This window comes from Gekko japonicus, unplaced genomic scaffold (genome assembly GCF_001447785.1).
Source record: "Gekko japonicus isolate JY-2015 unplaced genomic scaffold, Gekko_japonicus_V1.1 scaffold1145, whole genome shotgun sequence".
NCBI lineage: Eukaryota > Metazoa > Chordata > Lepidosauria > Squamata > Gekkonidae > Gekko > Gekko japonicus.
In genome coordinates this window covers 52,785-79,790 of record NW_015165859.1, presented here as the reverse complement: position 1 = coordinate 79,790, position 27,006 = coordinate 52,785, and the positions used below count along the sequence as shown (strand labels likewise).

Genomic DNA, 27,006 nt, shown 5'->3' with positions numbered 1-27,006 from the left:
TGATGGGGGGTGGACAGTGCAACCACTAAAAATAATGTTTTAATTTCTATTTTTTTAAGGCACGATTTTAATATGCCATAAATTGCAGAAGTGAAAAAAAATGTGCCCAAGATGATTTCCTAAAACAATTCTCCCCCCCATTTCAGCATAATGATCAATAGCATGCCTTTTAAAACAGCCCAAATTCATTTGTACATCCCTAGATTAAGTGCACTGTAAGAAGTTTGGAGAGATTTAATGCACCCTTTAGATCAGACAAGAGTATTGAAGCAAGGAGTGGATACTGGTGTGTCACAGGACTGCATGTTAAATGACTAATTTTGCAAACAGTTTTATGCTTCTAAGGATAGCAGAGCCACAGGATGGGGCAATACAAGCATCTCCCATAAAAGGCCTTTTAAGTTAGCAGGTGTATCTGTAATTCATGCACCTTAGGTAGAGGATACACATTACAGTATTTGTAAATGTATTGCTTCAGAAGGCTGAGGGAACTGCTGCATGGCTAAAAGCCACCTCCCCATGCGCCATTCCCACCTAAACTGGAACAGTAGCAGGTCAGGGAGAAAAGACCTACTTTAGTTTTCTCCCAGGTACAAATTTTCTCTATGCAAGTAGCGTACATCATGTAAGACCACACTGATCCTTCCCACCTACATTCTATACCCCCTCATTTTCTGGATTTGTACAGTGACTCAGCCAGTGATTAACCAGCAAACTTCCACCAGCCTGTCTTTCATGGAAATCAATACAAATTTTAATCTGGAAGGCAGATTCTATGGATAGAAAGCATACCAGGAGCTACTCAGAGGGGGAAAAGTGGTGGCTACTGCCATGTAGGCAAATTTATTTGTTGCTGTATTGTGAACGGTATAATCTTTTAAAAAGGCACATCTGTTTGAAAATCCACACTCTAGAATGGCAAGCTTGTACTTAAAGGAGCACCTGCACAGTCTCTGTTAAAAATGTGTAGTGTGACTGTGAACTTGTGCAACTGTACAGGTCATATTTCCCTTCTGCCCTGCAATTAGGCAAGTAAAGACACAGATTCAGTTATAAATCCCTTAAACAAGCGAGGAGTTGTACAACTTCAGTGTAGCATCAAGATTTCTGGCTGGTTCCTTTCAAACCTGAGAATTTCAGAACTGAATGAAATGTTTTATATGAAATCTCCCAGTTACCCAGAGCTGCTGGCATGCATTTTCCTCATGTACGAACTTTTTGTGGAACACCTTTGCACAAAGTCAGCTAGCCAGACAAGCTAATTTACTTTTCTGCATAAAGCTGCCATGTGCCCTTAACCGCATATATGCCCACAACTGGGTAAGAAAACACAGCAAATTGGGCCATACCATTGGCCATCTCCATGCACCCCAATATTTCTCCATCAGACAGCAGACACATGGCTGAGGAGGACACATAGCAGCAAGCATGTGGAAGAACCTGCCTGTGCAAAGCAGTCAATTTAAGAAGGAGCTATTGAGCAACTCACCCAGTATCTGAACCAGATATAGTAAACAAACCTTCAGCATTTCTCTCAAGGCTGGCAAAGTGACCTTGTTAGAAGGTAGATGAATATTCATGGCACAAGAAAAGCTCAGATTCCCAGTTGTGGGAAATATGCTTCACCTGGCACGCAAGCTATAATAATTTAAAGAGTTTCTGAATCTCTTCCCCAGCAGCTTCACTCAGTCCCAAAATCCTATATTTTTTCTCTTCACTGTGTGATACAGTTATCCCCCATGTCCTGGGCATATCGGTCACAGATAGCGGTCCGCAAATCCTCGATCTCCTTGTGTAGTTGTCTGACATCATCCAGCTTCTTTGCAAGCATGTCTGGCTTCAACAAGTCACCCTTTTCTTTAACTGAGCACTGCACAGCTGTGAAGGCACAGAGCACACACACAGAGAAAGCCACAGATTAGCTCCAGGGCTACTTTACAGATTAATATATTTCTGGGCTCCATTTAAGACAAGCACTAGACATCTAAACAGCATATTCAGCCTTCACTTTTGTGGACACATTTTGGTCTACAGACAGCTCAAAACCCAGCAAGAGGATGTCAAACTCTATCTTGCCATGATTTGTAAGGGGAGGGAAATTCCTGAGGGAGGGGTGAACAGCTGAGTGCATGTGAACTGCTCTATCATAGATGTTTTAACTCTTCCTCCCAAGTTACCTCCCGAGTCCAGGGACGACCTTGAAGCCAAGACTGTGCCAGCTTGCTATTATAAATAAGAAACCACATATTCACAGGTGTGTGTGTGGGGGGGTAGTGAGCGCAAAAGCTAGGCAAGATGAAGTGTTATTGGGTGCAGGGGACTGGGGGCTCTGTTTAAACTGTCTATATCTTTGGGTTCTCCTGCCAGAACCTCAGTACTGAACTAGCCTGGAACATGACTATATCTCAATAAACAAATCACTGCCAAAGAGAGTGTTGTTGAGAGTGACTCTGTCCAGGAGTCTGATAGAGGAGCACAAAACCTCAGTGGTCAGAAATTTAATGACAGTCACCAAGTCCTGCAAAAAGTAAAACCTGCAGTATTGCAAACTAAGTATATACTTGGATTGGCCAAATTTTATTCACAGCAAGGCCATTTAATAAATCTTCAGGGGGAAAAACTCCAAGGATATAAAGTTCTCCTAAATCCCCCTGTCCACTAAAATCTGAATAGCAATTAAGAAAGTAAGCAAAGTTCCCCTAAAACAGTGTCCTGATCCACTTTTCTGCATCAGAAGTACCTCAGAATTACTTACAGTGAATGCCTAGCAGCAAAGACAAATTGGGATCCTTCCCTTGAGTCCTCTGAGTCACAACACTGTAGACAGACTGCAAGTCCTGCAAACAGCTGGCCAGCTCCTTGTGCAGCTCTTCAGCAAAGTGGGCCACCTCACCGGGAAGCTGCTGGCTCAGTTCAATCTGTTGGAAGTGCTCCTGGAAAGCGAGATTCTTCTCAATCAGTTCCTGGTTCTGTGCAGACAACTGAAGAAAAAGATGTATAGATGGTGGCGTGTTACAGACAAATGCCTGGCTCTCTATCACTCCCTAGTGTGATACTAACATTTCACAGCTAATCCAGTGGCACCTTTAAGACCAACAAAGTTCAGTTCTGGGTATCAGCTTTCATGTGCATGCACACTTCTTCAGATACATTGAAACAGACTTCCTCAAGTCTTACATATAGGTGGTGGTGGTGGGGTTAGTTGACAGGAAGGGCTACTTAGAGTCAAGTCAACTTTATTGGTCTTAAAGGTGTCACTGGACTCAAACTTTGATTGCTTCAGGCCAACACAACTACACACCTGAATCTATTTCACAACTAAGTTTGAGCAGCAACCACAAGGCAGAGTTCACTTTCGAATGCTCTGTCATAAAACCTTAGATCATGGACTATGATCAGGACTATGTTATTTTCCATTCTATATTGTAACCCACACTGTGAGCCATGGTATATAATATTTTTGTACGTAAGTGTGTGAAAGAAAATTTGATGCCATGATGGGGAAAAACCCACCTTTTCGTCAGTGTTTTTCAGAAAAAATGAAATTTATGCAATACTTGGGAAGCATTAATGCCTTGTTTTCTGTAGGCATGTATGCCTGTACTAGAGAGAAAGGGCCATTGGGTACTTACCAAGAAGGGTCCTTCTCCTCTGAAATAAGGAGGACATCTTGATGGGTGTTTCCCACCATATCCTGAGGGAGGCAGGAACCAAACTTCACTTCCTGTCCTCTTGGTGGGACACACCCCTCAACTCCGTTTGGGAACTCCCAGAAGCAGTAACCATCAAACAATTCTTAACAACTGAGCCAACTGTGGCTGAACTGCAAAAAGTATCAAGAAGCATGTAAACAGAGAAAAGGGGAGATAGGGACAGGAAGGACTATCCAGGAAAGGCCAGAAGAATAAAGTACAGCTAGACAGAGGAGCTGCAGTGGCTCAAGTGGTTAAGACACTGAACTGCAGGCTGTGGAAAGTCGGTAGTTCAGCAGTTCGAGACCCAAGTGCGCCGCATGACGGAGTGAGCTCCCGTCTCTAGTTCCAGCTCCTGCCAACCTAGCAGTTCAAAAGCAAGAAATTGCAAGTAGATAAATAGGTACCACTTCGGTGGGAAGGTAACAGCGTTCCATGCGCCTTGGTGTTTAGTCATGCCGGCCACAAGACCACGGAAATGTCTTTGGACAGCACTGGCTCTTCGGCTTTGAAACGGAGAAGAGCACCGCAACCCTAGTCGGATTTGACTGGCTTTCGAGCAAGGGAACCTTTACCTTTAGACAGATGTAGACATGACGATGACACGGGAGGGCCAAGATGTCCTCCTTATCTCAGAGGAGAAGGACCCTTCTCAGTAAGTACCAATGGTCCTTTCTCCCTCTGAGAGGAGGACATCTTGATGGGACCTCCCACAGCAGTGTCCTCATCATCTGGGTGGGTCATCATCTCTGTCTGGCAGCACGTCTTGTAGGATTCTTCGGCCGAAAGCTGCATCAGCAGAATCATAGACACTGATCTTGTCATGTTTAATGAACGTGGAGCCAGAGGACCACGTAGCAGCCTTGCATATTTCTTCCACTGTGGCGCAGCTTGCCAGGGCTGCATTCGCTGCTGCGCTTCTAATTGAGTGAGCGGTTATTCCTGAAGGAGGCACCAGCTTTTGTGCCCTGTAAGCCTCAGCAATGCAGTACTTAAGTGTAGAGCTAATAGTGGACTTGGACATCTTGCACCCCTTATTAGGGGGTCAAATGGAAATGAAGAAAGATTCCGACTTTCTGAAGTCACTAGTGCGATGGAGAAAGGTCTTCAGAGCCTGTCGCACGTCTAATGAATGCCAGAGTCGCTCCTTCGGGTGCGATGGGTTTGGCCAGAAGGAGGTCAAGCAGATCTCTTGAGATCTGTGGAAACGAGAATTCACTTTAGGTTGAAAGGTAGGGTCCGTGGACAACACCACCTTCTTTATAAAATACACAGAGCCTAGGGCTGGCGGAGACTGTTCCCAGTTCTGACACCCGACGTGCAGAAGTTACGGCTACCAAAACCAAAGTCTTCATATGGAGCCACTTCAAAGGGTTAAACCTTAATGGGTTTAAACGGAGACTTGATCAACGCATTGAGGACCACGTTTAATCTCCACATGGGAAATTTGTGTAATGTCGGCAGATCCTGAAGTGATGCACCTTTAAGAAAATGTCGGATATGTGGATGTCTGGATAGACCCCATTCTTTGAATGAAGGCAGGACCGTAGACAGGGCTGCCACTTGCCTTCTGAGGGTGGAGGCCTTCAGGCCAGAGTCATGGCCGTCTTGCAGGAAAGCTAATACACTCTTGATGCGAGGCTTCAGAGGATCTATGGCTTTTCTTCTAGTCCATCTTACGAAGGCCTTCCAGGTGGTATTGTAGATCCGACAGGTGGACTGTCTTCTAGAGGCCAACATGGTAGTTGTCACTTTCTCGGAGTATCTGAGTCTGAGGAGTCTTTCCCGCTCAATCGCCAGGCAGTCAAATTAAGCCATCCTGGGTCCGGATGCCAGATGGGGCCCTGTGTCAGCATGTCTGGAGTCACTGGCAGGTGAAGAGGTGACTGGAGGGCCAGTCGCTGGAGCTCTGAGAACCACGGTCTGCGTGTCCAATATGGAGCCACTACTATGACTTCCGCCCTCTGTTCTCAAATCTTTCTCAGGAGTCGTGGAAGGACTGGAGTCGGTGGATACACAAACAGGAGGCCAGGAGGCCACTGAGACATCAGCGCGTCCTCTGCTTCTGCATCGTGGTGATAGAACCTGGTGAAGAACCTTCTCACCTTGAAGTTGAGAAACAGGTCCACACCGGAAGCCCAAAATGGTTCACAATCAGCTGGAACAGGTCTTGCTTCAGGGACCATTCCCCTTCCTGTAACTGGCAATGACTGAGCCAATCAGCCCAGGAGTTCAGGGTGCCCTTTATATGCTCCGCTTTGATGGAGGCTATGTTGAGTTCTGCCCACAGGAACAGCTTGGATGCTTCCTGTTGGAGACAAGAAGACCTGGAACACTCCTGGCTGTTTATGTAGGCCTTGGCGGCAATGTTGTTGGTTCTGATCAGCACATGATGGCCGGCCGGCAACCTGAGAACGGAAGTGCAGAAGTGCTAGTCTGATGGCCCTCAGTTCTAAGAGGCTTATGGCTTTCCTCTTTGGACCATAGTCTCTGAGCTGGGGAATTGATGAAAACAGTGCCACAACCCTGAAGACTGGCATCTGTAATGATCTGCTTCCAATCTTCGGTGTAGTATGTACGACCCTGCAAGAGGTTCTGCATTTTGGTCCACCAGGTTAAGCTGAACTTCACCTTGAGGGAGATCTGGACAAGTACATCCTCCCTTCTCATAATCCTGTATTGGTAAGGTTGCAGGAGTTGTAGAGGTCTTGCGTGCAGGCTTCCAATCTTCGGTGTAGTATGTACGACCCTGCAGGAGGTTCTGCATTTTGGTCCACCAGGTTAAGCTGAACTTCACCTTGAGGGAGCTCTGGACAAGTACATCCTCCCTTCTCATAATCCTGTACTGGTAAGGTTGCAGGAGTTGTTGTAGAGGTCTTGCGTGTAGGCGGAACAGTGTCTATACAGGATATGAACAGGCCCATCAACTTGGCGAGAGTCATGAGAGAGAATTGTTTGCTCTTGATAACTTGTCTGCATAAGAAACTAATCTTCTCCACTTTTGGACCGGGAAGGAACATGTGGTTTTGTGTTGTGTCCAAGATCACCTCTAGGTGTTCTATTGACTGAGAAGGAACCAGACAATTTTTCTGAATGTTCACTAGAAAACCGTGAGACATTAGGCATTGGATAGTGTCTGACATGTCCTGGAGGGACTTGACGTGCGAGCTGGAGCGGATCAGTAGGTTGTCTAGATAGTGGTGAACATGTACACCCCTCTCTCTCAGCAATACAATGGGGTGAATCAGCATCTTGGAGAACACCCTTGAGGCAGTGGAGAGACCGAAGGGTAGTGCTCTGAACTGCCAGTGTTGGCCTTGTACGCAAAAGCACAGGAATCATCTGTGACCATTGAAAATGGGCACATGTAAGTATGCCTTGGTGAGGTCGACTGACATCAGGAGCAATCCCGGTTGGAGGGCCTCTGCAATGGCACGAAGAGTTTCCATGCAAAATTGTTATGAATTTGTTTAGAAATTTTAAGTCCAGAATGGCCCTCTGACGTCCGTTTTTCTTTGGAACAGTGAAAAAGATTGAGTAGACTCCTTGTTCTCTCTCTGAGAGAGGAACCGGTTCTATGGCCAGGATGCTGGATAGATGTTGGATGGCATCCAGGGTTTTGTGTAATTTGACTGGGTCTTTTATTGTTGGTGAGGGGACACAGCGGTCTGGGGGTCTGCTCAGGAATTCGATGGAGTAGCCTTTGAAAGTGACCTCACAGGACTAGTTGTCCGCGTTTGAGTTGACGCATTCCTGATGGAACAAAAGCAGACATCCCCCCACACACACACCGGGGCTGAAGCGTAGTCATGCTTTGGGAGCTTTGTTGTCTCTTCCAGACTTGTCGTCTTTGGGGGAGAAGGGTTTGCCTGATCTGTTGTGAAAAGGATTTCTCCTGAAGTTTTATCTGGATGTCCCCCATGAAGAGCGTTTGTTGTCTTGGTTAAACCTGGTTGGAGGCCTTTGTCCACGAAAGGAGAAGTTACCTGAACCTCGCCTATCTGGTCTTCCCAACGAACTTGGCATCACCTTTTTCTTACCCTTTGTCTCAATGAGGATCTTGTCTAAGGACTCTCCAAATAAGCGGTCGCCCTGAAAAGGGTATGCCGTGACTATGGCTTTAGCGTGTAAGTCGGTCTGCCACGCCCATAGCCAAAGGGTTCTTCTGGCAGCTACCGTGGAAGCCAGTGACCTTGAAGAGAAGATCATGGTGTCCAAGGTGGCGTCTGTCAAGAAGGAAGAGGCCTGGAGGAGTCTGTTTGCTCCCTCAGCCAGATGTCTGTTGGAATTGGAAATGAGTTGGACAAGCTTCTTGGACCAGGCTATGGATGCTCCCGCTACCACGACAGCAGTGGCTGAAGCTTTGATGGCTGTGGCCTCATGGGCCTTGCGTAGTGCGAATTCTGCTTTTCTGTCCAGGCTATCTCTCACCATGCCTTCTCTGTCTTCAGAGAATAGGCCTGAAGTTTGGGGTGCAGTTATTGGTGCATCCACTAGGGGGACCTGCAAAAACGTATCAGTAAAGTTAGGCAAGGCATACAGTTTCTTAATATTAAGAGGGCAGTGCTTATTAGCCATAGGCTTGGCCCATTCTTTCACCGACTGCTTTTATAAGAATTCAGGAAAGGGAAAAACTTTCTTGTCCCCAGGAGTCCTGAGGAAATATTCCTTGCTCCCTCTGGGTCTGGACCCATCTGCAGGATCAGAGCTGGTGGCGTCCTCTGCCTTGGGTTTGGGCATGAGTTCCAAGGCAGACAATGTCTTTTTAAGCAAGTATTGGTAGTCCTCAGGTTTAAAAAATCTCAGAGAGGGTTCTGGAACCTCCATTTCCTCTTCCTCCTCCTCATCTGAGAGAAATTCCCCTTCCTCCCTATCTCCCAGCTCACTGTCCTTAATCTGTGAAAGGTCCTACTGAGAGTAATCCCTCATAGCAGAAAAATGGTCTTTTCTGGCTGCCTTAGTTGGCCAGCAAGGCCTTTCCTCTGGGTAGTTTCTATCAGGTTCTCCCTGGGGATAATGACATGGGGAGATATGTGAGGAAAAATGTCCACTGTTCCCTGCAGGGGAGTCTGTGAAAATTAGCAATTTCCTCCCTCATGGCCTGCCTGAAAGCCTGCATTATATCTGGCGTCAGAAGCACGTTGCCGCCCCTTTCAGGGTTACTGATGAGTAGACCTGTTGGTAGCCTGATTTCGTCAGAGGCTGTCGCTGTCACAATCTGGGCGTTAGGAATGTCTGGGACGTCGTTGCTGTCCATTGTCTGGCTTATGGAAGCAGCAATAGCTGCCCCGCAGCCCTCCCGTTTCCCCAGGGGGACTCTGTTTTGCTGCCTGTTCCAAAATGGCGCCTGTGGCACGTTCCGTGGATGGGGAAGGAGGCCGCTTTTTCGCGCACTTTCCCTTTGGTGTGGTGAGGCTAGCAGCGGAGGAGGAGGTAGAAGCCACAGCCTTTACTTTGCCTGGCTTGGCTTGTGCAATCGTCAGGGCGTCTTCCCTCTCGTTTTCTGAGAGGAAGCCATCTGAATCTTCTCGATCCGACATGCTCCGCCCGGAGCGTCAGGTGAGGAGGAAGGCAGGGAAGAGAGGAAAAAGAGTGGGTGGGAGGCAGATGAGATTGAGTGGGGGAAAGGAGGTAGTGGAGGAGGAGGAAGAAATTCATAATTAAAGCGAAGAGTGAAGAGCAATAAGGTCGAAAAAATAGCCAAGAAAGGCACGAGTGCCAACTTCATGCTGCTCTCCCTACTGAGGTAGGATCAAAAACTGAGTTGAGGGGCGTGTCCCACCCAGAGGACAGGAAGTGAAGTTTGGTTCCTGCCTCCCTAAGGATAGGGTGGAAAACACCCATCAAGATGTCCTCCTCTCAGAGGGAGAACAAGAGGTGCAAACTGCTGCACCCTATACTACCTAAGCACAGATGTTTCAGTGTTAAAAGTCCCCACAGAGTAAGGCAAGGAGCAATCTACTGGCGAAAAACCCTCACTGTATACTTATTTCATGAAGTCAGCAACACTCAGTCAGTGCACCTTGGATTTGAGTGTTGAAGCTGAACATGTCAACAGACTGTCTGGCCAGGAATTATCATTCCCTAATGCTACAGATTATATTACATAAAATTTCAGAGAGTAAAACTTTGCCTTAAAAAGTATTTCACTCATTCCAAAAGAGAAAATACAGATAATGCTACAGATAAAACTCACATAAAATTTCAGAGAGTAAAGCTTTGCCTTAAAAAGTATTTCACTCATTCCAAAAGAGAAAGTATTTCATAGGAGAAAAGTTCATTTTGTATTTCAATTATTTTCTCCACCCCACCAACCCCAGGCCTTTACGGTTCTAGTTCTAATGGTCCTTTGGTGCAATGATCTGGGTGCTCTGTGAGGTTTTCAATTTATAGAGCTTTTTCCTCAGTGATGATAAAGATTATTTATGTGCAAGCTGTGTGATTCTGTGATTCAAGCGTTTAAGAATAGCTAGGTCTAAATCTATACTGACAACCAAGTTCTATGAAGGGAAAGCAAGATAAGATGGAATATTCTTGGCTACTGGCCTTCAGCTGCTGTCTGTAGGGAGCTGGAGGATGGGGAGGCCCGGGGGACAAAGGCATGCAGGGCATGGTTTATTAAGACTTCTAATCAACTGCCTCTTTGAGTAGTTAAAGAGTATCAACTCTGTTGCCTCATGCAGAGAAACTGAGCTTCACTGTTCCTTTTTATGTTATTTACCTAGACCCCTGTTGGCTGTTTTTCAGTCATATAAGAACTTCTCAAAGCTTCTCAAAGCATAAAGACTAGGTCCACAAAGAAGACTACTGGTAACTAGCACCAAGGCAGCAGAAACCAGTCAGCTGGTTGTATCACCAAGTAGGAGATCCAGTGGCTCTCCACTCAGCCTCCTTCTATAGCAAAATGGTTCCCAGTCTCCCAATGAAACAGAATGGAAAACCAGTTTGCAGCAGATTCAGTTTGCCACAACTGTAGAAGCCATACCCCATTCTGCTAAAATGATTATGGGACTCGGCCGTACCAAGAAACTGAAAGCGCACAAACCACACATTGTTAGAACAGTAAACAATAAAATATCAGAACAAATCAGCAGGCTGTGGCATTCAGATTCTGCACTGAATTGAAGGACTGATCAATGTGACATAATCAGAGAAGCAGTGCAAAAGGGCGTTACCTCTTTCACAGCCAAGCGCAGCTGCTGCAGTACACTCTCTTGCCTCATAGCTTCCACTCTCAGTGCCTGGCCTGTGCCCTCCTCTTGAGCAATCTGTTCCTCCAGGTCCTGGTATATCATGGAGACACTAGTTCAGATTATTGCACAGGTGGTGCTGCAACATACAAAACAAACATCTGATCTGCCAACAAAGACCATTCACCTTCACTTGTGAGGACAACTGATCCATTTTCTTCTTTTGATTGTCCACAATCTGAAATCAAGTGAGATACATGAAAAATGCATTCACTGCCATCATCCAGATGTACACTTGTCTTAAAAAATTAAAATGCTTGAATTACAAAGACCACATGCACATTTTTTTCAGTCATGGCTATGATATAGTGCTAAAGTCTAGAGAAATGGTGTGACAGCTCTCTCTTTCACACACTGTCCTTGGGGACTCCTCAGAAATTATTATTTCCTTGGAACCTGATTGGCCACAAGAATGCAGAACTTGCATACTTGTGGGATCTGCTCAGGTGCAGAGCATGGAGATGTGCATGGTTGAGAGATTTCAGCTATGATGCTTAGAGCAGAGCAGGGAAAGAAAGATACTGGAGAGCAACAGTCCCATTACATCCGCCAATTTCACTCATTGTAGAGCTACCTTCCTGAGGAGATCACATTCTTTTTGCAGAGAATCCTTCTCTCGTTTTCTTTTCTCTATCTCCTGGGCATATCCTTCTGCTGATGACGTCTTCCCGCACTGCATTTTATCTTGTAAACTGAGAAAACAGGGTAAAGCTGCTAAGCTGAGTGACCTCAGTAAGCTCACCCTTTGAGGGTGAGTTCTGTCATAGTCATTCCCAAAAACAACAATCCTCCCAGAATGACAAAAAAATCCTTCTTCAGTCCAAAAGCACACAAGAAACAGAAACCATTACTGCATGTTTAACTGAGTGACTCATGTTATTTTATAAAATGAGAGAAGAGCTAGGCCTTTTTTGCTAGCTCTGCCTCATCCGTCTTCCATTGTCAAGGACCACTGTGGCGTCCTCTTATTTGGGGAGGACTGGTTTTCACTTTAAATTATACTTTGTGTTCACAAACAGGGTAGTTTCTGCTGCCACCAGGAATTTAAACAAATTCCAAATCTTCTCTCATTAGCTGTTGTTGGTAATGTGACCCAGGGTCTGGGCTTTTCAAAGGTCTATGTGGCCCTGAGGAAGGACTGAACTGAATTCTGGGTTAAACTTAAACAAAATATGATTTATTGATTTAGGAACAAAAACGAGTTGCTAGTTAACTGTAACTGTTTTGGGAAAGAGAAACTGGTAAAATAAACTGGCAAGGTATCACACACAGTCCTTTGATCACAAGATCCCTCTCTGCCAGGAATCACTCTTTCACTGGGTAGCCACACTGGCAAAGCTCTTTGTATTAATTCTCTGTATAACTTTGGAGTCATATCTCTTCAACACTTAAACTTGTAAAGACATATATTTTGAATTATTTAAATCTCCACATAGGACTGAGTCATCTCACTCTCTTCTCAGACTCACTAACTGACTGAATCACTCCAACTGATTTCTCTAACTGACTTTCATAACTCTCCAAGACACACATAGTTATTCATTTCAAAAACTCTTCCCACACTCTCTCATCCTCCAATAACACCACACTTGTCTCCTTCAATCACTCTACTCTGCTATCACTGCACTCCAACCAAACATTTAAGGAGACACACACATTCTTAAAACAAGGAATCATCACAACCACCCTGCTTTAGTGTGGGAAGATGAAATCTCACTGGAGGAGGAGGAGGAGGACAACCCTGCCATGGCAGACACTCCCTGTGAGTCTGGTGTCTCAGAGCCTCCCCAAAGGGACCCTGAGTTAGCACCAGGGTCACCCTCTGAGCCAACAGGACCCTCAAGCCAGGAGGTTCCAGCATGGAGCTGCCCACTGCCAGACCCACCATGATCTCCTGAAAGACTCCAGGAGCACAGAAGGTAAAGAGCAAGGGCCGAGGCTTGGACTAGGTGCAGGACTGCATGCTGAGGGAATGACAGGCAAAACAAATAAATTGTTGCAGGATCTGGCCCCCACTACTTGTCATGAGTAAAGGAGCTGACTCAGCTTGTGGAGAGGAGCTTAATGTGGGAGGAACCCCACCTGTAGGGAAACGCTCTATATCAGGCTGCAGTGAGCCTATAGCCAGCATGGGATCAATGTGTTTGCAGTCTTGCTATTCGCCGGACTCATTCAAGATCAATTTGTGCGACTTGGTCTGCTTTTGGATCCTGCCTTTGGAACATGTGCCTGGACCTTGGACTCCTTTCTGACCTTGTATTTGGATTATGTTATCTGAGCCTGGACTTTGATGTTGGACTGATGTTGGACTGTGACCTGTGAACCCCTGCTGATTGCTGAGAACCCCTCTGGTTGCTGAGACTTGCCTCCTACCTGCTGGCCAGGACCTCCAGTGCAGGAAAAGTTCCACAGTATGATTAGAGCCTTCAAGGTAACTTCCAATGTGAAATTCTACAAAAAGACTCCACTTAGGACAAAACTAAAGCTAACAGCAACAGATGTGCTTCCTATTTTAAAAGAGCGGTACATGGAATTGAAATACATAACCCTTCCCCTGCCTGTCACTTACTACCTGGCAGCTCCTTTCCCCATTTGCTTTTCTTCCATCAAAGCCCAGATAAGGCAGGAAGGCAAAGCCCAGGAAGGCAAAGGCTAGTACCCCATGCATTCTTCTGCTATTAAGATTAGACACCTGTCCACTTGGAACTTAGAAACGGTACAGGTTTAAACACATGGATCCATTGCTGTTGCATCTAGCTTAGTCTCCTCAAACTCTGTATCATGAGCTCCTCTGGTTCCCAAGCTAGAATGTTCACCATTTTACTAGCTTGGAAGTCAAAGCTTTAAAGGTAACACATCAGTAAAGCTATACAAACTTACCAGTAGAGTCAATATTTTGGCTAATATCTATGCCAGTGCTAATCACTCTGCAGTTCATAAAGACCCACATTCACAACTTCCATCAACCAAAAGCACTACATCTACATCCATCCTGGCATGAGGTTACTGTTCCTCTGGCAGCTATTTCAAGGTGCTAACAACCTGCCAACCACAAGCCCTACTGGGAGTGGCTTTGCCAACTCTCTTGAAATACAGGGTACATGCCACACTGAGGATTGGTGCTTTAGAGCAGGGGCATCGAACTCATTTGTTATGAGGGCCGGATCTGACATAAATGCGACCTTGTTGGGCCAGGCCATGTGTGTCATAAAATGTGATGCCAGGTAGAAAAGATATAAACTTTATAAAGGACACAAACACAAAGATTTCTTTTACTTAAAATAAAAACATGCTTAAAACATTAGCTCTGTAAGCTGCAAACCTACTTTTGATTTATTGACATTCACCACAGAAATCTCATGCTCAGAGTTCTGAGTCTAGGACCCAGGTTAAAACATGAAATGGCTGAGTGATTAAGAGAGTCTGGCGAAGCAAGCTATGATGCAGCAGCAGCAGCAGAACTGGAAGCAGGAGATGGCCAGTTCCACTGTGGGCCTGATAGAAGCCCTCCGGGGGCCTGATCCGGCCCCCAGGCCACATGTTTGACACCCCTGCCTTAGAGGCCATTGGTTGGGAGACATACCAAGCCATCTTTTGCTTATCTCTCTTTCTACTATCAGCATGATCCTAACCCTGAATTCTATTCTTTCCCCCTCCCTACGGCCTTCTGTGAGGTTACTGACTCCCCTACCAATCACTTTTCTCCACCTCTCTCTTCTTCCCTGGCACCTGTACCCTCTTGCTATCTCTGAACACACAAAGGTGCCTCCTACCAAGTCAGATCACTGGTCTACTGAAGTCAATATTGCCTACTCTGAGTAGCAGTGCTGTCCAGGGTCTCAGGCAGAGATCTTTCCCATCAGCTACTTCCTGATTGTTTTAAATAGATGCTGGGGATTGAACCTGGAGCCTTCTGCATGCCAAGCAGATGTTCTGCCACTGAGCCACAGCCTCCCTCCAACATACATGCTGCCTGTGGTAAGGCTTCACTGCTAAAAGCACAATACAATGGAAGATCTCTAAATGGCGCTGCAAGGCAGTATTCCTTCATTTCACTCTGCCTCTCATCTCCTGGCCCCAAGGAATGTTACCTGTGCACAGTGGAAAGCAGTTCCATCTCTTTGTGTTTCTGCATTTCTAGCTGCAGCTCCTTCTCTCTGCAACTGGCACGAACACCCACAAGTTCCTTCTCGAGGGCAGTCACGGTTTCCTGCAAGACTGCAACTTTCTGCTGAGATTCCTTTAACTAGGAAGAGGAGAGAGAGAACTCCAAAACCAACCAGGGTATGATGGGAGGCCACATGATACAACAATATTGCAGAAGCTGCTGTGTCTACCTGAAGAATTGCAAACAACCTAGATCACAAAGTTTTCATGCCAGCCAAATGTCAATCCAGTTAGCCACACCCATCTACAGTTATGCTGGAAGAGCTTCCTTGGATTCCACTATACCTGTTGACTTTGTTTCTGGTGATCCTCCAACACAGGAAGGTCGGCAAGGTAACGCTCCAAGGTCTCTATTCGCTGCTGTTTCTCCCGATTCTGCTCAGATTCTTTTTGGCATTTCTTCTTAAGATGCTCAATGTGTTTGTCTCTTGCCTTTACCTGCACCAACAAAACAGCATGATAGTGGTCCTCCCAACACAGAAGCACACAAATCAAATCAGGTTCAAATTCCCAAAGTGCGAGTGGCCACCTCTGTTCTTAACTTCCTTCAACAGCAAGTGAAGTATATATTTGGGCCTTCATTCGAGCACAGCACTCCAAGACAGAATGAAGACCATCAATAAGCACTTTAATCATACTCCAAGCTTGAGGGTGCAAACCACATCAAGCTAAGTCCAAATCCACTCCTTTTGAGATGTGGCAATAAGGACTGTTGCGCTTATCACATCCAGAACAAATGGCCAGCTTTATGTTGAGAAGTAATGAGTTTTAACAGGGAGGCCCTAAAGCAACCGTTTTCAATAGTTTTGATGCTCTCTGTTTCCCTTCCTGATTCCCCCAATTTCCCACACAGAAGCCATTCTCATTTCCCAGACCAACAGTTCATGACATGTCAGCATGTGGCTTTATGGCTCCTGTAGGTACAGAGGCCAAAGCACCAAGTATAATACAAAATGAAGTGCCCAAAGCAGCTACCCCCTACTTCACACTCAACAGAGCTTGTTAATCTGCTGGGGGCAAATGCAGGCAGCCTCTGAGTAATGTTGCAGTTTCTTATTACCCTGAATTAAAACACTGTGTTTACCCTCCATGTGTGTAAAGGTTCGCAAAAGGGCATTTTCCTTCCTTCAGCAAGGATCTTAAATAGAAACCAGAAGAGTCTTCTAGCATGGTTAGCTTATACAGCCTACCCTCTCTTCTTGCTTCTTCAGCTCTGCTGTATACTTCTGTACGGTCTCCCTGTGAGACTCCTGGATCTGCTTTTCACCTGCTTCTGAAGTGGCCAGTTTCCTCTCCAGTTCAATCTTTTCCTTACTCAGTGATTCTGTCTTTTCAGTAAACTGTGCACGCAAGAATACATTCTCCCGCTGCAACTCCTGCAAAAAGCATATATTGAAACACAATAGCTCACAAGTGTCCCCACCTCCAGAAAATACTGCCCCATAGAAGCAGCCACATTGCTGTGCCCCAGCAGAGCAAGAAAAGTGGACATGACTCACAGAGTTTTTGTTTACGTTTACCTGCATTCTAAGCAAGTAGATGTCTCCATAAGGGGCAGGAGGGCCAAAGAGAGCACTGTGGACCTGCAGCTCACTTTCTCGTACCTTCTGCTCCAGATGTGAAATGTGCTGCCTCTGCCTTCAAAACAGAAAGGCCCCCCAACATAACATTTACGAAACGTAGACTCTGATATATCTATACTGATAGAATATCAGAAAACAGGATAGAAAGTTGCCTTTAGCAAAGGGCTTTCAATAGAGCACTTTAAATTGTGTTTATAATCTAAAAATGGGAATCTAGGTTGGTGGATGGGAATAATGGAAGGTGACTTGAAAAAACGGATCTTTTTTTGCTTCCTTCCCCATTGATTTATCTACCTACCTACCTAGGAGACAAATAACTAATTCTAAAAGCAAAAACTGCACTATACCAAGTCAGGTGACAGCCAGACTAGGTGTTCACAAACCCAGGGTATACAGAATAGGCCAAACAGCTCCCCATTTATGTACTTTCTGGACTTGACTAAGGAGGAAGCACCCCTTTTTGAAAAGGAAAATGGTTTCCTCCCCCATTCTGTACCTAAGGAAATTACCAGGCACCTGTCATTTGCCCTAGCTGGTCAATGATTTAGTGAAAATAATTCTGTGTTCTTAGGAAGAAACATTTTTCCAAATATGAAATGGAAAGGGCTATCTTGGTCATGGCACCAAACATTGGAAATCCCTCCTCAGGGAGATTCCCGTCTCCCCCTATTGGTGTCTACCATCAGCAGGTGATGACTTTTTTTGTTTCATCTGGCATGCCCTCAGTAATGGTTATTGACCCTCCTCCCTGGTTCTGATGTTGTATGTTTACTTGTTTTTATTGAATTATTTTATAATTTTAAAAATTGTTCAACTATTTTAATGTTTTCATGTTCATCACCTTGGGGACCCTGATCAGGTGGAAAGATGGCATAAATAAGTAAATCCAAAGGGATACATTGTAGGCTTCCGTCTCCTACCTGTCAATGAGCATTTCCTTCTCCCTGAGTAGATTCTCATTTGTATTCACAATACCAACCAACTGGGTCGGATCAAGAGAGTGCACTGAAGTGCTGTTCACCAGAGGATGGTGGTGAGCAGCTTTATTTTGCAGCTGGAATCACAAAATTCAGACAGACAAGGCATGAGGTTCAGATCGCTAAGGCAGTTGCAGTATCACTGCTATTTCGTACTCAGCATTGTTCTAAGCCTACCGATTTCCAGAAGACTCATCCCATATACAGCTATTTCAGATTCACATCCAAGCACTCAGTGTACTACTTAGAAAAAGTAGGGAATGATTTTAGATCAGTGTGTCACACGAAACTCATGAGAACCTTTGCTTGATATCACTGAACAAAAATTGTTTCCTACTATAAAGGGTGTGTAGATCTTATGGCAAGATGATTTTAAAAAAATAAAGAAAATGAGTCACACTATGCAGTTACTCCAGTCTACATCAGTTGAATTCGCTGAGTATAGACTAGAATAACTCTGTATAGTAGTACTGTGACATCCTGCTTATTGGGGAGACTGTTTCTCCTTTAAAACTCACTGTGTACATGAACTTAGTAAATTTCTGCTGCCACCAGGAATTAAAAAATCCAAATCTCTCTATTTTGGTAGAATGACCCAGTGTCTGGGTGCTTCAGAGGACTATGTGGCCCTGAGGAAGGACTGTGCTGACTGCCGGGATAAGTTTAAACAAATAATGATTTATTTATAAAAGAACAAAATAGGTTTCTGGGTATTTTTTGAACTGTTGTTGAAGAAAGAAAATATAACTGACAAGGATTGGTGTCACACACAGTCTTTCATACTGTATCTAATTCTGAACTTGGTCCCACTATGCAGATCAAGTAAGGAGCACGATGGGGCACGGCATAGAAGAAATATTTCTGCAGATTTGGCAGCCCTCCCCATGCCAAAGTGTAGTTTGTGTACAGGTGTACACACCATAACTTTTTTTAAAAAGAAACTAAGATGTCACAAGATCATGGCTGCTGCTATACCATACATAAGGCTTTTTTTTTTTTTTAGGGCAGGGGAGAAGTAGAAAGCAGCAATGGGTGGAGAGAAAACTCACAAGACCTCTTCTTGTCTGCCTAGTCTCCCTTGCTGCCCATAATGCCTGGAATCTAAATATCTGTAACCGTAGCATTGTGCACTTCCTCCTGATCTCCCCTCAAATCCCTGTGAAGTGTTATATACATAGATAGCACTCTCATCCTCCTCACTAAGCATTAATAGAAGCAACATGCTAAGAGTGAACAGGTGCAAAAAAATACAACAGTTTAAGCAATGACAACCATATGCACATTTCCATTTTTATCATGCAGAAGGGTTCAGGGCAGGCAACTGCTTAATGGAAAAAGAACTGCAATTAAAAATAGGACACCCTAGTTATACACAATATATTTAAGACAACTAAAAATCAAAACCAAAAGCAACTATGGATAATAGAAGTCTTATTCTGATGTAAGCAGCTATTTATATATAGGTAAGATTTAGCTAACATAGACGGTTTTAACAGGGCTTTCTACCTGCATCTGATCTAGCTGCAGTCGAACCCGGTCCAGATGCTGTTTCCAGGCACTGAATGCACAGTTCTCATGTGAATGTAGTGTACAAGTTTGCTGTGTCCACACTTGAGACTGAGCAGCTGTGAAATTGGAATATGTAATAGCAGGATTAAGCCCCAAGGAGAGCTGCTTTTCACAGATTTTGCTGGCCTCAGTTGTAGGCTTAGAATCAAGCTGCACTCTAGGTGGCTCTTTTTCTAGGTCAGCATTGCAAATTTGGAGCTGGGTCCAAGGACCATCAGACTGCCTTTCCATTACTGCAGAATGGTTAAAAGTACGTTCAGCAGCAAACCTGCCAGATTTCTCAGCATCTTCTGTCCTTGCTTGGTCAGATGAAGGGAACAAGGATCTATCAAAACCATTTTCCAGTGAAGCCTGGTACACAGGAAGATGGCCCCTGGGAAACGCCTGGGAGTGCCTCGAAACGTTACAGTTTGTCACCAGCCCTGCCATGTCTCCTGAAGGGCCAGGCAGGAAGGAAGTCAGGCCAGCCAGAGATGTTCTTGATTCACCCACAATACAGGGCTTGCAGGGAGGGCTCTCCAGCATGGAAGGCATGACATGAGCTGTAGGAATGGCCACATGGGTTTTGATGGGCTGAAAGGAAGAACTGTCACTGGAATTGCAGAATGCTGTGGAAAGAAAGACAGAGGAATGTTACAATCAGGATTGCTTTCTTTCTGCACAAGCCTGCCTTTTGCTGTGACTCTTCTGTACATTTGGTGAACTGGAAGACTTGCATGTCCTAGCAGTACTTTCAAAAAGAAGGAAAGGCCATGTGCCAACAAAGCTTTCTGTCCCCTAACATGCAAAGTATTTTCTGATAACAACTGAATTCAGACACACATCCAGATTATCTTCATTTGATCAAAATCAGATCACATAACAAAGTGTATCTTTCTAGTTGTTCATATACAAGTCTTGAAGTTGACTTTAGAAAATAAATACTGAGACTTACTCAAGAACCAGGAGTTGAGCTCTTGGTTACATTTCCAGTTCTGAGCCCTGCAATTCACTTGCTGCCAGATTTGTAAGTAAAGTTGGATGCAGCCCCAAGAAGCAAAAGAATGGAAAGCTTCCTAGGAAAATGGAACAATTGCTGTCCTGTTTGGCATTAAACTTCCTCCAAAATCAGCTTCAGGTCTCTCCCAACAAGCATACGGAATACAGCAGAGCAGAATACTGAAAATCCTGACGCTGAAACACCAGATCAGACTAGATGAAGTGTGAAGTTATTCTTAGCAACTCTCAGATTTCAATACAAAAAAACAACAACAGCTTAACCAAGCAGTAGGACACCTTATTTTCTATCAATTTTCCTTCCTTTCCAGAAAACTTGTCATGACTACATGAATTTTTGCTTCTTGTGCAAGATAAAGACAGTAGAAAATCAATTTAAAGTCTGGGGTATCACTTTTATTTTAGGGCAATGAGCTCATACCAACACGTCAGTTATACCCATTTGCCAGTATGAGAAGGAACACAGGACTCAAATTTGTCCATCACAGGAATGAGGCTACTACATATACCTAGTCCAAGTCTCTCTAGACAAGATACCAACATATGGTAAAGATAGTCAAAGAGCCAGTGAACCTAAAACTCCTTCAAGAACATATAATTTATATGTGGCGGCACTGTTAAGTTTCATGAGCAAGTTACACGAAGAGGTAAAGGGCCTTTCCTGTACGGGTAAGAAATAAGAGACTTGGCATAGCTGTATCTAGAACAGAGCTGTAATACAGTGGCAGAGTGCACATCTCGATGGGTGAGGCTCCACCTCAGGTTCCTAGCATTTCTAATTATTATGATAGAACAGCTAGGAAAGACCTGATACATTCTGGAGAACCAAAAAAGACACACCAAAACACAGCATTCTGCCCTTTAATTAAAACCACTGGGACATGCCCAGAGAATATGTGCACTGGAAAGAACACACCTCAACCAGGTATGAACCTTACTACTCCACTTGGAGCTCGACAGAATTAAAGAGTGGCAATAAAGGGCAGCTTCACACAGTGTTTTTGCTACCAGTGTAAGCATATTGCAGTAGCTCTATAGGGAAAACATATGCAGAACAGATCTATACTCTACACTGAAATGGCATGTCCAGTTCCTTGACATGCAAAAGAGTTACTCCAAGGATGATTTTTCTACTGTCAATTACTCAACAGCCAACTAGACACTGAACAACATCAAGAGGGAACTTAAGTTCAGTTAAAATAAACCTCAAGGACCGTATGTAAAAAGAATTAGTTGATCACTAGCTGGGAAACCGAAAGCTTAGAAAATGGAAGATACAGTTTACAGTGCAATCCTATGCAGAATTATTCCAATAACTACTCCAGAGTTATTCACTGAAATAATTGGAGTCAGAGTAGCACAACTCTGAATAAAGTTGTGCTGTAAGACATCCACAGTCTTTCTGGTTCTATGTAGGAAGACAGCAACATGACTGTCAACTGTAACAAAGGATCTAAATAGGATGGAGTCAAAACGAAACGTACCTTCTGCACTGTTAGAGCTAGAGGTTCCATTTAGTGTGCTTGCACAGGTAGCCATCGTTAAATTACAACCAGAACGTCTCCAGATTTTCAGACGGGGCATTCAAGATTATCTCTAGAGAATCTTCTGGACTGAACTGGAATGGGGGAGAGGGGAGACATGTTATACAATTTACATGGGAATTCATGAGCTATATGATGAAATGCAGGTTCTCCTGGAAGGCTGGCAAGTGACAAACCTCCACATGGCATTTTAAAAGTTTTTCTTTTCTTTTCTCTGGGAAGCAGAAAGTCCATCAATGGCTTTCCAGCTTACTTGTATACATATGCTAATAGCTTTAGCTAAAGAAAATGGAGTAGGTCTACCCTCCCCACATCTCCAGGCAGGGAACAGAGTTGGAGGACTTTAGGCTAGAACAGCCACACGGATGCTCTCTAGGAAGAGGCTGGAGGAAACACATCTCTGACCTGGCCTGATCGGGTCAAGTGGGAGGAGGAAACAGAGGTGATAAAACTTCCTTGCCACAGGAAGTAGCTCTCTTTCTTTGTGATGCTTAGGCGATGAGAGGTCACAGGACCCTTAACTCCTGAGGCAGCCACTGACCATATCGTCAGCCTAGGGGGCTGAAGGACACTTTAAGGTAATGGTAACTCTTTAGAGATCTAGAATTTCCTAAGCTAGAACAGCCTGTCCTATTTTAACATCTTATAGGGCGTGTACAGAGAGAGGGACAGCAGATTTGCATTTTTGTCCCAATTTCTTTTGAATTCTGGTGCTGTGCTAAAAGTATGCTTGTAAACATTTTCTTTTTAATAAATACTTATTAACTTTTGATGCTGGAAGTGGTTCTATGTAGCACATAGACCTTCACCGTCTCTAACACGCTATTTTAAGAGTATTACCAGGGGAAGGCACTGGGTAGCAGGAGACACAGAGGCAAGGCCTCAGAACAGAGAAGGGGGGCTGGGAGTCCTGCCCCTCCCAGCAGGAAATTCCTTAAAAAGGGCAGGTGGTGGTGGCACATTACCCTAGAGAGAAGAAAAACCCCTCCAAGGAGTTGGGAATCCCTAGGAGGATAGGGTGGAAACGAGGCCTGCAGGCCGGAGCAGGCATGTTCTGCCACAAGCTAATTCGATACTATCAAACCAGGGCTCAGTAGAGACTAGGAGTACTTCAACTCACAACAGAAATTATTAGTCCCTCTAGTCATCTTACTTTACCAATTTGCCAGCAGTTCAGTGTCATACACACCTACCCTGGTTGGACTATTTGCTCTGGATCTTGTTTTCATTTGTGCCCTGCAGTGCAATATGCCTATATTTTGGAATGCCAGACCTTCTAGACTCTGTTCATAATAACTTGTCTACCCTGACCCTCAGCAGAGGTTGTGCGCACACATAAGAATGCTAATGCATGCATGTGATGTGTATCTACAAATATAATCTTTCATGCAACTTTTTCTTTACTTTTTATTACGTTTAAAATAATGTTTCATGCATCTTGATACAATTCCTGTTTCCTGCCCTTGACAGTAAGCCCTGCTGTTGTGTTTTGGGCCAGCAGAGGTTTACAAAGGCTGCCCCACATAAAGCACATTACAGTAATCTAACCTGGATAGGGTAAGTCCATGAATCAATGCGGCCACATCATGTTTTTTAAGGAATGGCTGTAGCTGGTAGAGCAGTCAAAGCTAGTAAAATGTGCTATATGCCATAGAGAATACCTGCACCTTCAACCATAGGCCAGGATCCAGCAGCACTTCAAGCTACGAACCTTCTCCTTTAAATAGAGTGCAACTCCCTTCAGGACAGGCTGACTCCTCAGTCGTGGCCCTCTTCTCTGGTTCCCATGTTGCTTATGTGTTTTTATTAAGAGAAGGGTGCAAGCTGCTGTGGGTCACCGCTGGGGAGAAATGAAGTAAATAAATAAAAACTGAAAGGTAGCAAAGCATCCAGATCAGTTTTTGCAAAAAGTTGGAAACTGTTCCTTGACTTTCAGAAGCGAACATTTTATATAGGCACTGATCTTTCTCTAATACAGTATTAGTACATCTGAGGTGATTGATCATGGAATTCATTTTCTATTCGTGTGCCATATTGTGTATAAAAATCACACACATAAAGACAAAACTGGAAACTTTCTGCTGTTACATTTCAAAGCCTTTTGGTGCCTGCATGCAGACAGGTGGGCCAAAAGGCTATGAACCGTACAAGACAGCCAAAACCAAGTTTCCCTTTTTTGTATTCATGTGTGTATAAACACAAATAAAGTACAAATATATAGGTTTAATTATTTAAGAACATAAGAACATAAGAACATAAGAGATGCCAATGTTGGATCAGGCCAAAGGCCCATCCAGTCCAACACTCTGTATCCCACAGTGGCCAGAAATACCAGTGCCATCAGGAGGTCCACCAGTGGGGCCAGGACATTAGAAGCCCTCCCACTGTTGACCCCCCCCAAGCACCAAGATGACAGAGCATCACTTGCCCCAGAGTCCCTATCTATACCTTGTGGCTAATAGCCACTGATGGACCTCTGCTCCATATGCTTATCTAATTCCCTTTTGAAGCCGTCCATGCTTGTAGCTGCCACCACTTCCTGTGGCAGTGAATTCCAAGTGTTAATCACTCTTTGGGTGAAGAAGTACTTCCTTTTATCCGTTCTAACCCGACCGCTCAGCAATTTCATGGAGTGCCCACGGGTTCTTGTATTGTGAGAAAGGGAGAAAAGTACCTCTTTCTCTACCTGCTCTTTCCCATGCATAATCTTATAAACCTCAATCATGTCACCCCTCAGTCGTCGTTTCTCCAAGCTAAAGAGCCCTAAGCGCCTTAACCGTTCCTCATAGGGAAAGTGTTCCAACCCTTTTATCATTCGAGTTGCTCTTTTCTGCACTTTTTCCAAAGCTATAATATCCTTTTTAAGGTGTGGTGACCAGAATTGCACACAGTATTCCAGATGAGGTCGCACCATTGATTTATATAGCGGCATTATGATATTGGCTGATCTGTTTACAATACCCTTCCTAATAATCCCCAGCATAGCATTGGCCTTCTTTATTGCAGTCACACACTGTCTCGACATTTTCAGTGAGTTATCTACTACAACTCCAAGATCTCTCTCTTGATCTGTCTCTGCCAGTTCAGACCCCATCAACGTGTATTTATAGTTAGGATTTTTGGCTCCAATGTGCATCACCTTGCACTTGGCCACATTGAACCCCATTTGCCATGTTGACGCCCACTCGCCCAACTTTGACAGATCCCTTTGGAGTGCCTCACAATCCTCACTGGTTTTCACCACCCTGAACAACTTCGTATCATCCGCAAATTTAGCCACTTCACTGCTTACTCCCAACTCCAAATCATTAATGAACAAGTTAAAAAGCAGTGGACCAAGTACTGATCCCTGTGGTACCCCACTGCTTACACCCCTCCACTGGGAGAACTGCCCATTTATACTCACTCTCTGTTTTCTATTAATTAGCCAGTTTTTGATCCATAAAAGGACTTGTCCTTTTATCCCATGATTTTTGAGCTTGCTTAGGAGCCTTTGATGAGGAACTTTATCAAAAGCTTTCTGGAAGTCAAGGTAAACAATATCTATTGGATCCCCCTTGTCCACATGTTTGTTCACCCCCTCAAAGAACATTAACAGGTTAGTGAGACAAGATCTTCCCTTACAGAACCCATGTTGAGTCTGCCTCAATAGGTTTTGTTCATCTATGTGCCTACTAATTCTTTCCTTAATAATGGTTTCCACCAATTTACCCGGTATCGACGTCAGACTGACAGGCCTGTAATTTCCCGGATCTCCTCTGGAACCCTTTTTAAAGATGGGAGTGACATTAGCTACCTTCCAGTCCTCAGGAATGGAGGCTGATTTTAAGGAGAGATTACATATTTTTGTCAGGAGATCCACAAGTTCACAATTGAGTTCTTTCAGAACTCTTGGATGTATGCCATCTGGGCCTGGTGATTTATCAGTTTTTAAGTTGTTTATCAGTTTTAGGACCTCCTCTCTCGTCACCTCAATCTGACTCAGGTCTTTCAACACCCCTCCTGAACTCAGCGGCTCTGGAGTGGGCAAGCAGCTCTCATCTTCCACAGTGAAGACGGAGGCAAAAAATGCATTTAGCTTCTCAGCCATTTCCCTATCATCCTTCAGTACTCCTTTTACCCCTTGGTCATCCAAGGGCCCCACTGCCTCCCTGGCTGGTTTCCTGTTTCTAATGTATTTGAAGAAAGTTTTATTGTTGGTCTTTACATTTTTTGCTATATGCTCCTCATATTCCCTTTTTGCATGCCTGACCACAGACTTGCATTTTATTTGCCATAGCCTGTGTTCTGTTTTATCAGCCTCACTGTGACTAGCTTTCCACCGCTTAAAGGAATCCTTTTTACCTTTTACAGCTTCCATTACTTTGTTTGTTAACCATGTAGGCTTTTTCTTATACCTGTTTGTGCCTTTCCTAACCTGCGGAATATATTTTATTTGAGCTTCTAGAATTGTAGTTTTAAACAGTTTCCAAGCTTCCCCAATGGTTTTGACCCTTTCTAATTTTCCCTTCAGTTTCCTCCCCACATGTCCCCTCATATCAGAAAAATTACCCCTTTTTTTTACTTACTTCATTTACACCCCATCTTTATCCCCGGTGGGGACCCAAAGCAAATTACATTGTTCTCCTCTACTCCAGTTTATGCTCACAACAACCCTGTGAGGTAGGCTAGGCTGAGAGGAATTGGCTCAAGTTCACGCATGGCGGGGGGGGGCATTCAAACCTGGTCTCCCAGATCCTCTGACCACTGCATCCCTAAATGAAGACCTGCATCTGACAGAGAGGCCACTCACTCAGGTCACAGATGCCCCTATTTAAGGCATCACAAGTCCCGTCTTTGTTTTCCATTCAATTAAGCGGCCCTTATCTTGTTTAAGGCTAAGCAGGGAAGGCTCAGAACAACTCCCTCCCCCCCACTCGAGCCTTAAGAGAGCAACGCGCGGGGTCTTTCAACCAAAGGCTGCGAAGGGGGCCACAAGCTAGAATGGGGGTTTTATCTTCCCCAACGCCGCCGAGACACCCAACCAGGGCCCCCCCCCCCCCCCCCCCGGTCCGCCACGAGTTTGTGTTGCGAAATTAACTCCGGGCCAGGGGAAGGGACAGCTGTGAGACCGATGAGAAGAGCAACATCTAGCCCCACAAGCGGCAAAAGGTTGGTTTACCTCGAGAAGTACGAACAGGGAGCCTCCAGACGAGAGCCCTTCAGCGTCACGGCCAGCCGAGTCAAGG

General features: G+C 44.7%; 1 protein-coding gene across 1 annotated transcript; it reads right to left on the bottom strand.

The window, feature by feature from the left end:
- Positions 1-12: 12 nt before the first annotated feature.
- CEP85 (centrosomal protein 85kDa) lies at positions 13-27,006 on the bottom strand. The gene is made up of 14 exons (XM_015411213.1): positions 26,940-27,006; positions 23,490-23,618; positions 21,719-21,852; positions 19,176-19,846; positions 17,613-17,746; positions 16,630-16,747; positions 16,300-16,485; positions 15,395-15,547; positions 15,034-15,188; positions 11,517-11,634; positions 11,070-11,120; positions 10,868-10,975; positions 2,756-2,981; positions 13-1,878 (listed from the first exon to the last, which is right to left on the bottom strand). The coding sequence occupies exons 3-14, from the start codon at positions 21,816-21,818 to the stop codon at positions 1,715-1,717; spliced, it is 2,184 nt and encodes a 727-aa protein (XP_015266699.1). The 5' UTR covers positions 21,819-21,852; positions 23,490-23,618; positions 26,940-27,006; the 3' UTR covers positions 13-1,714.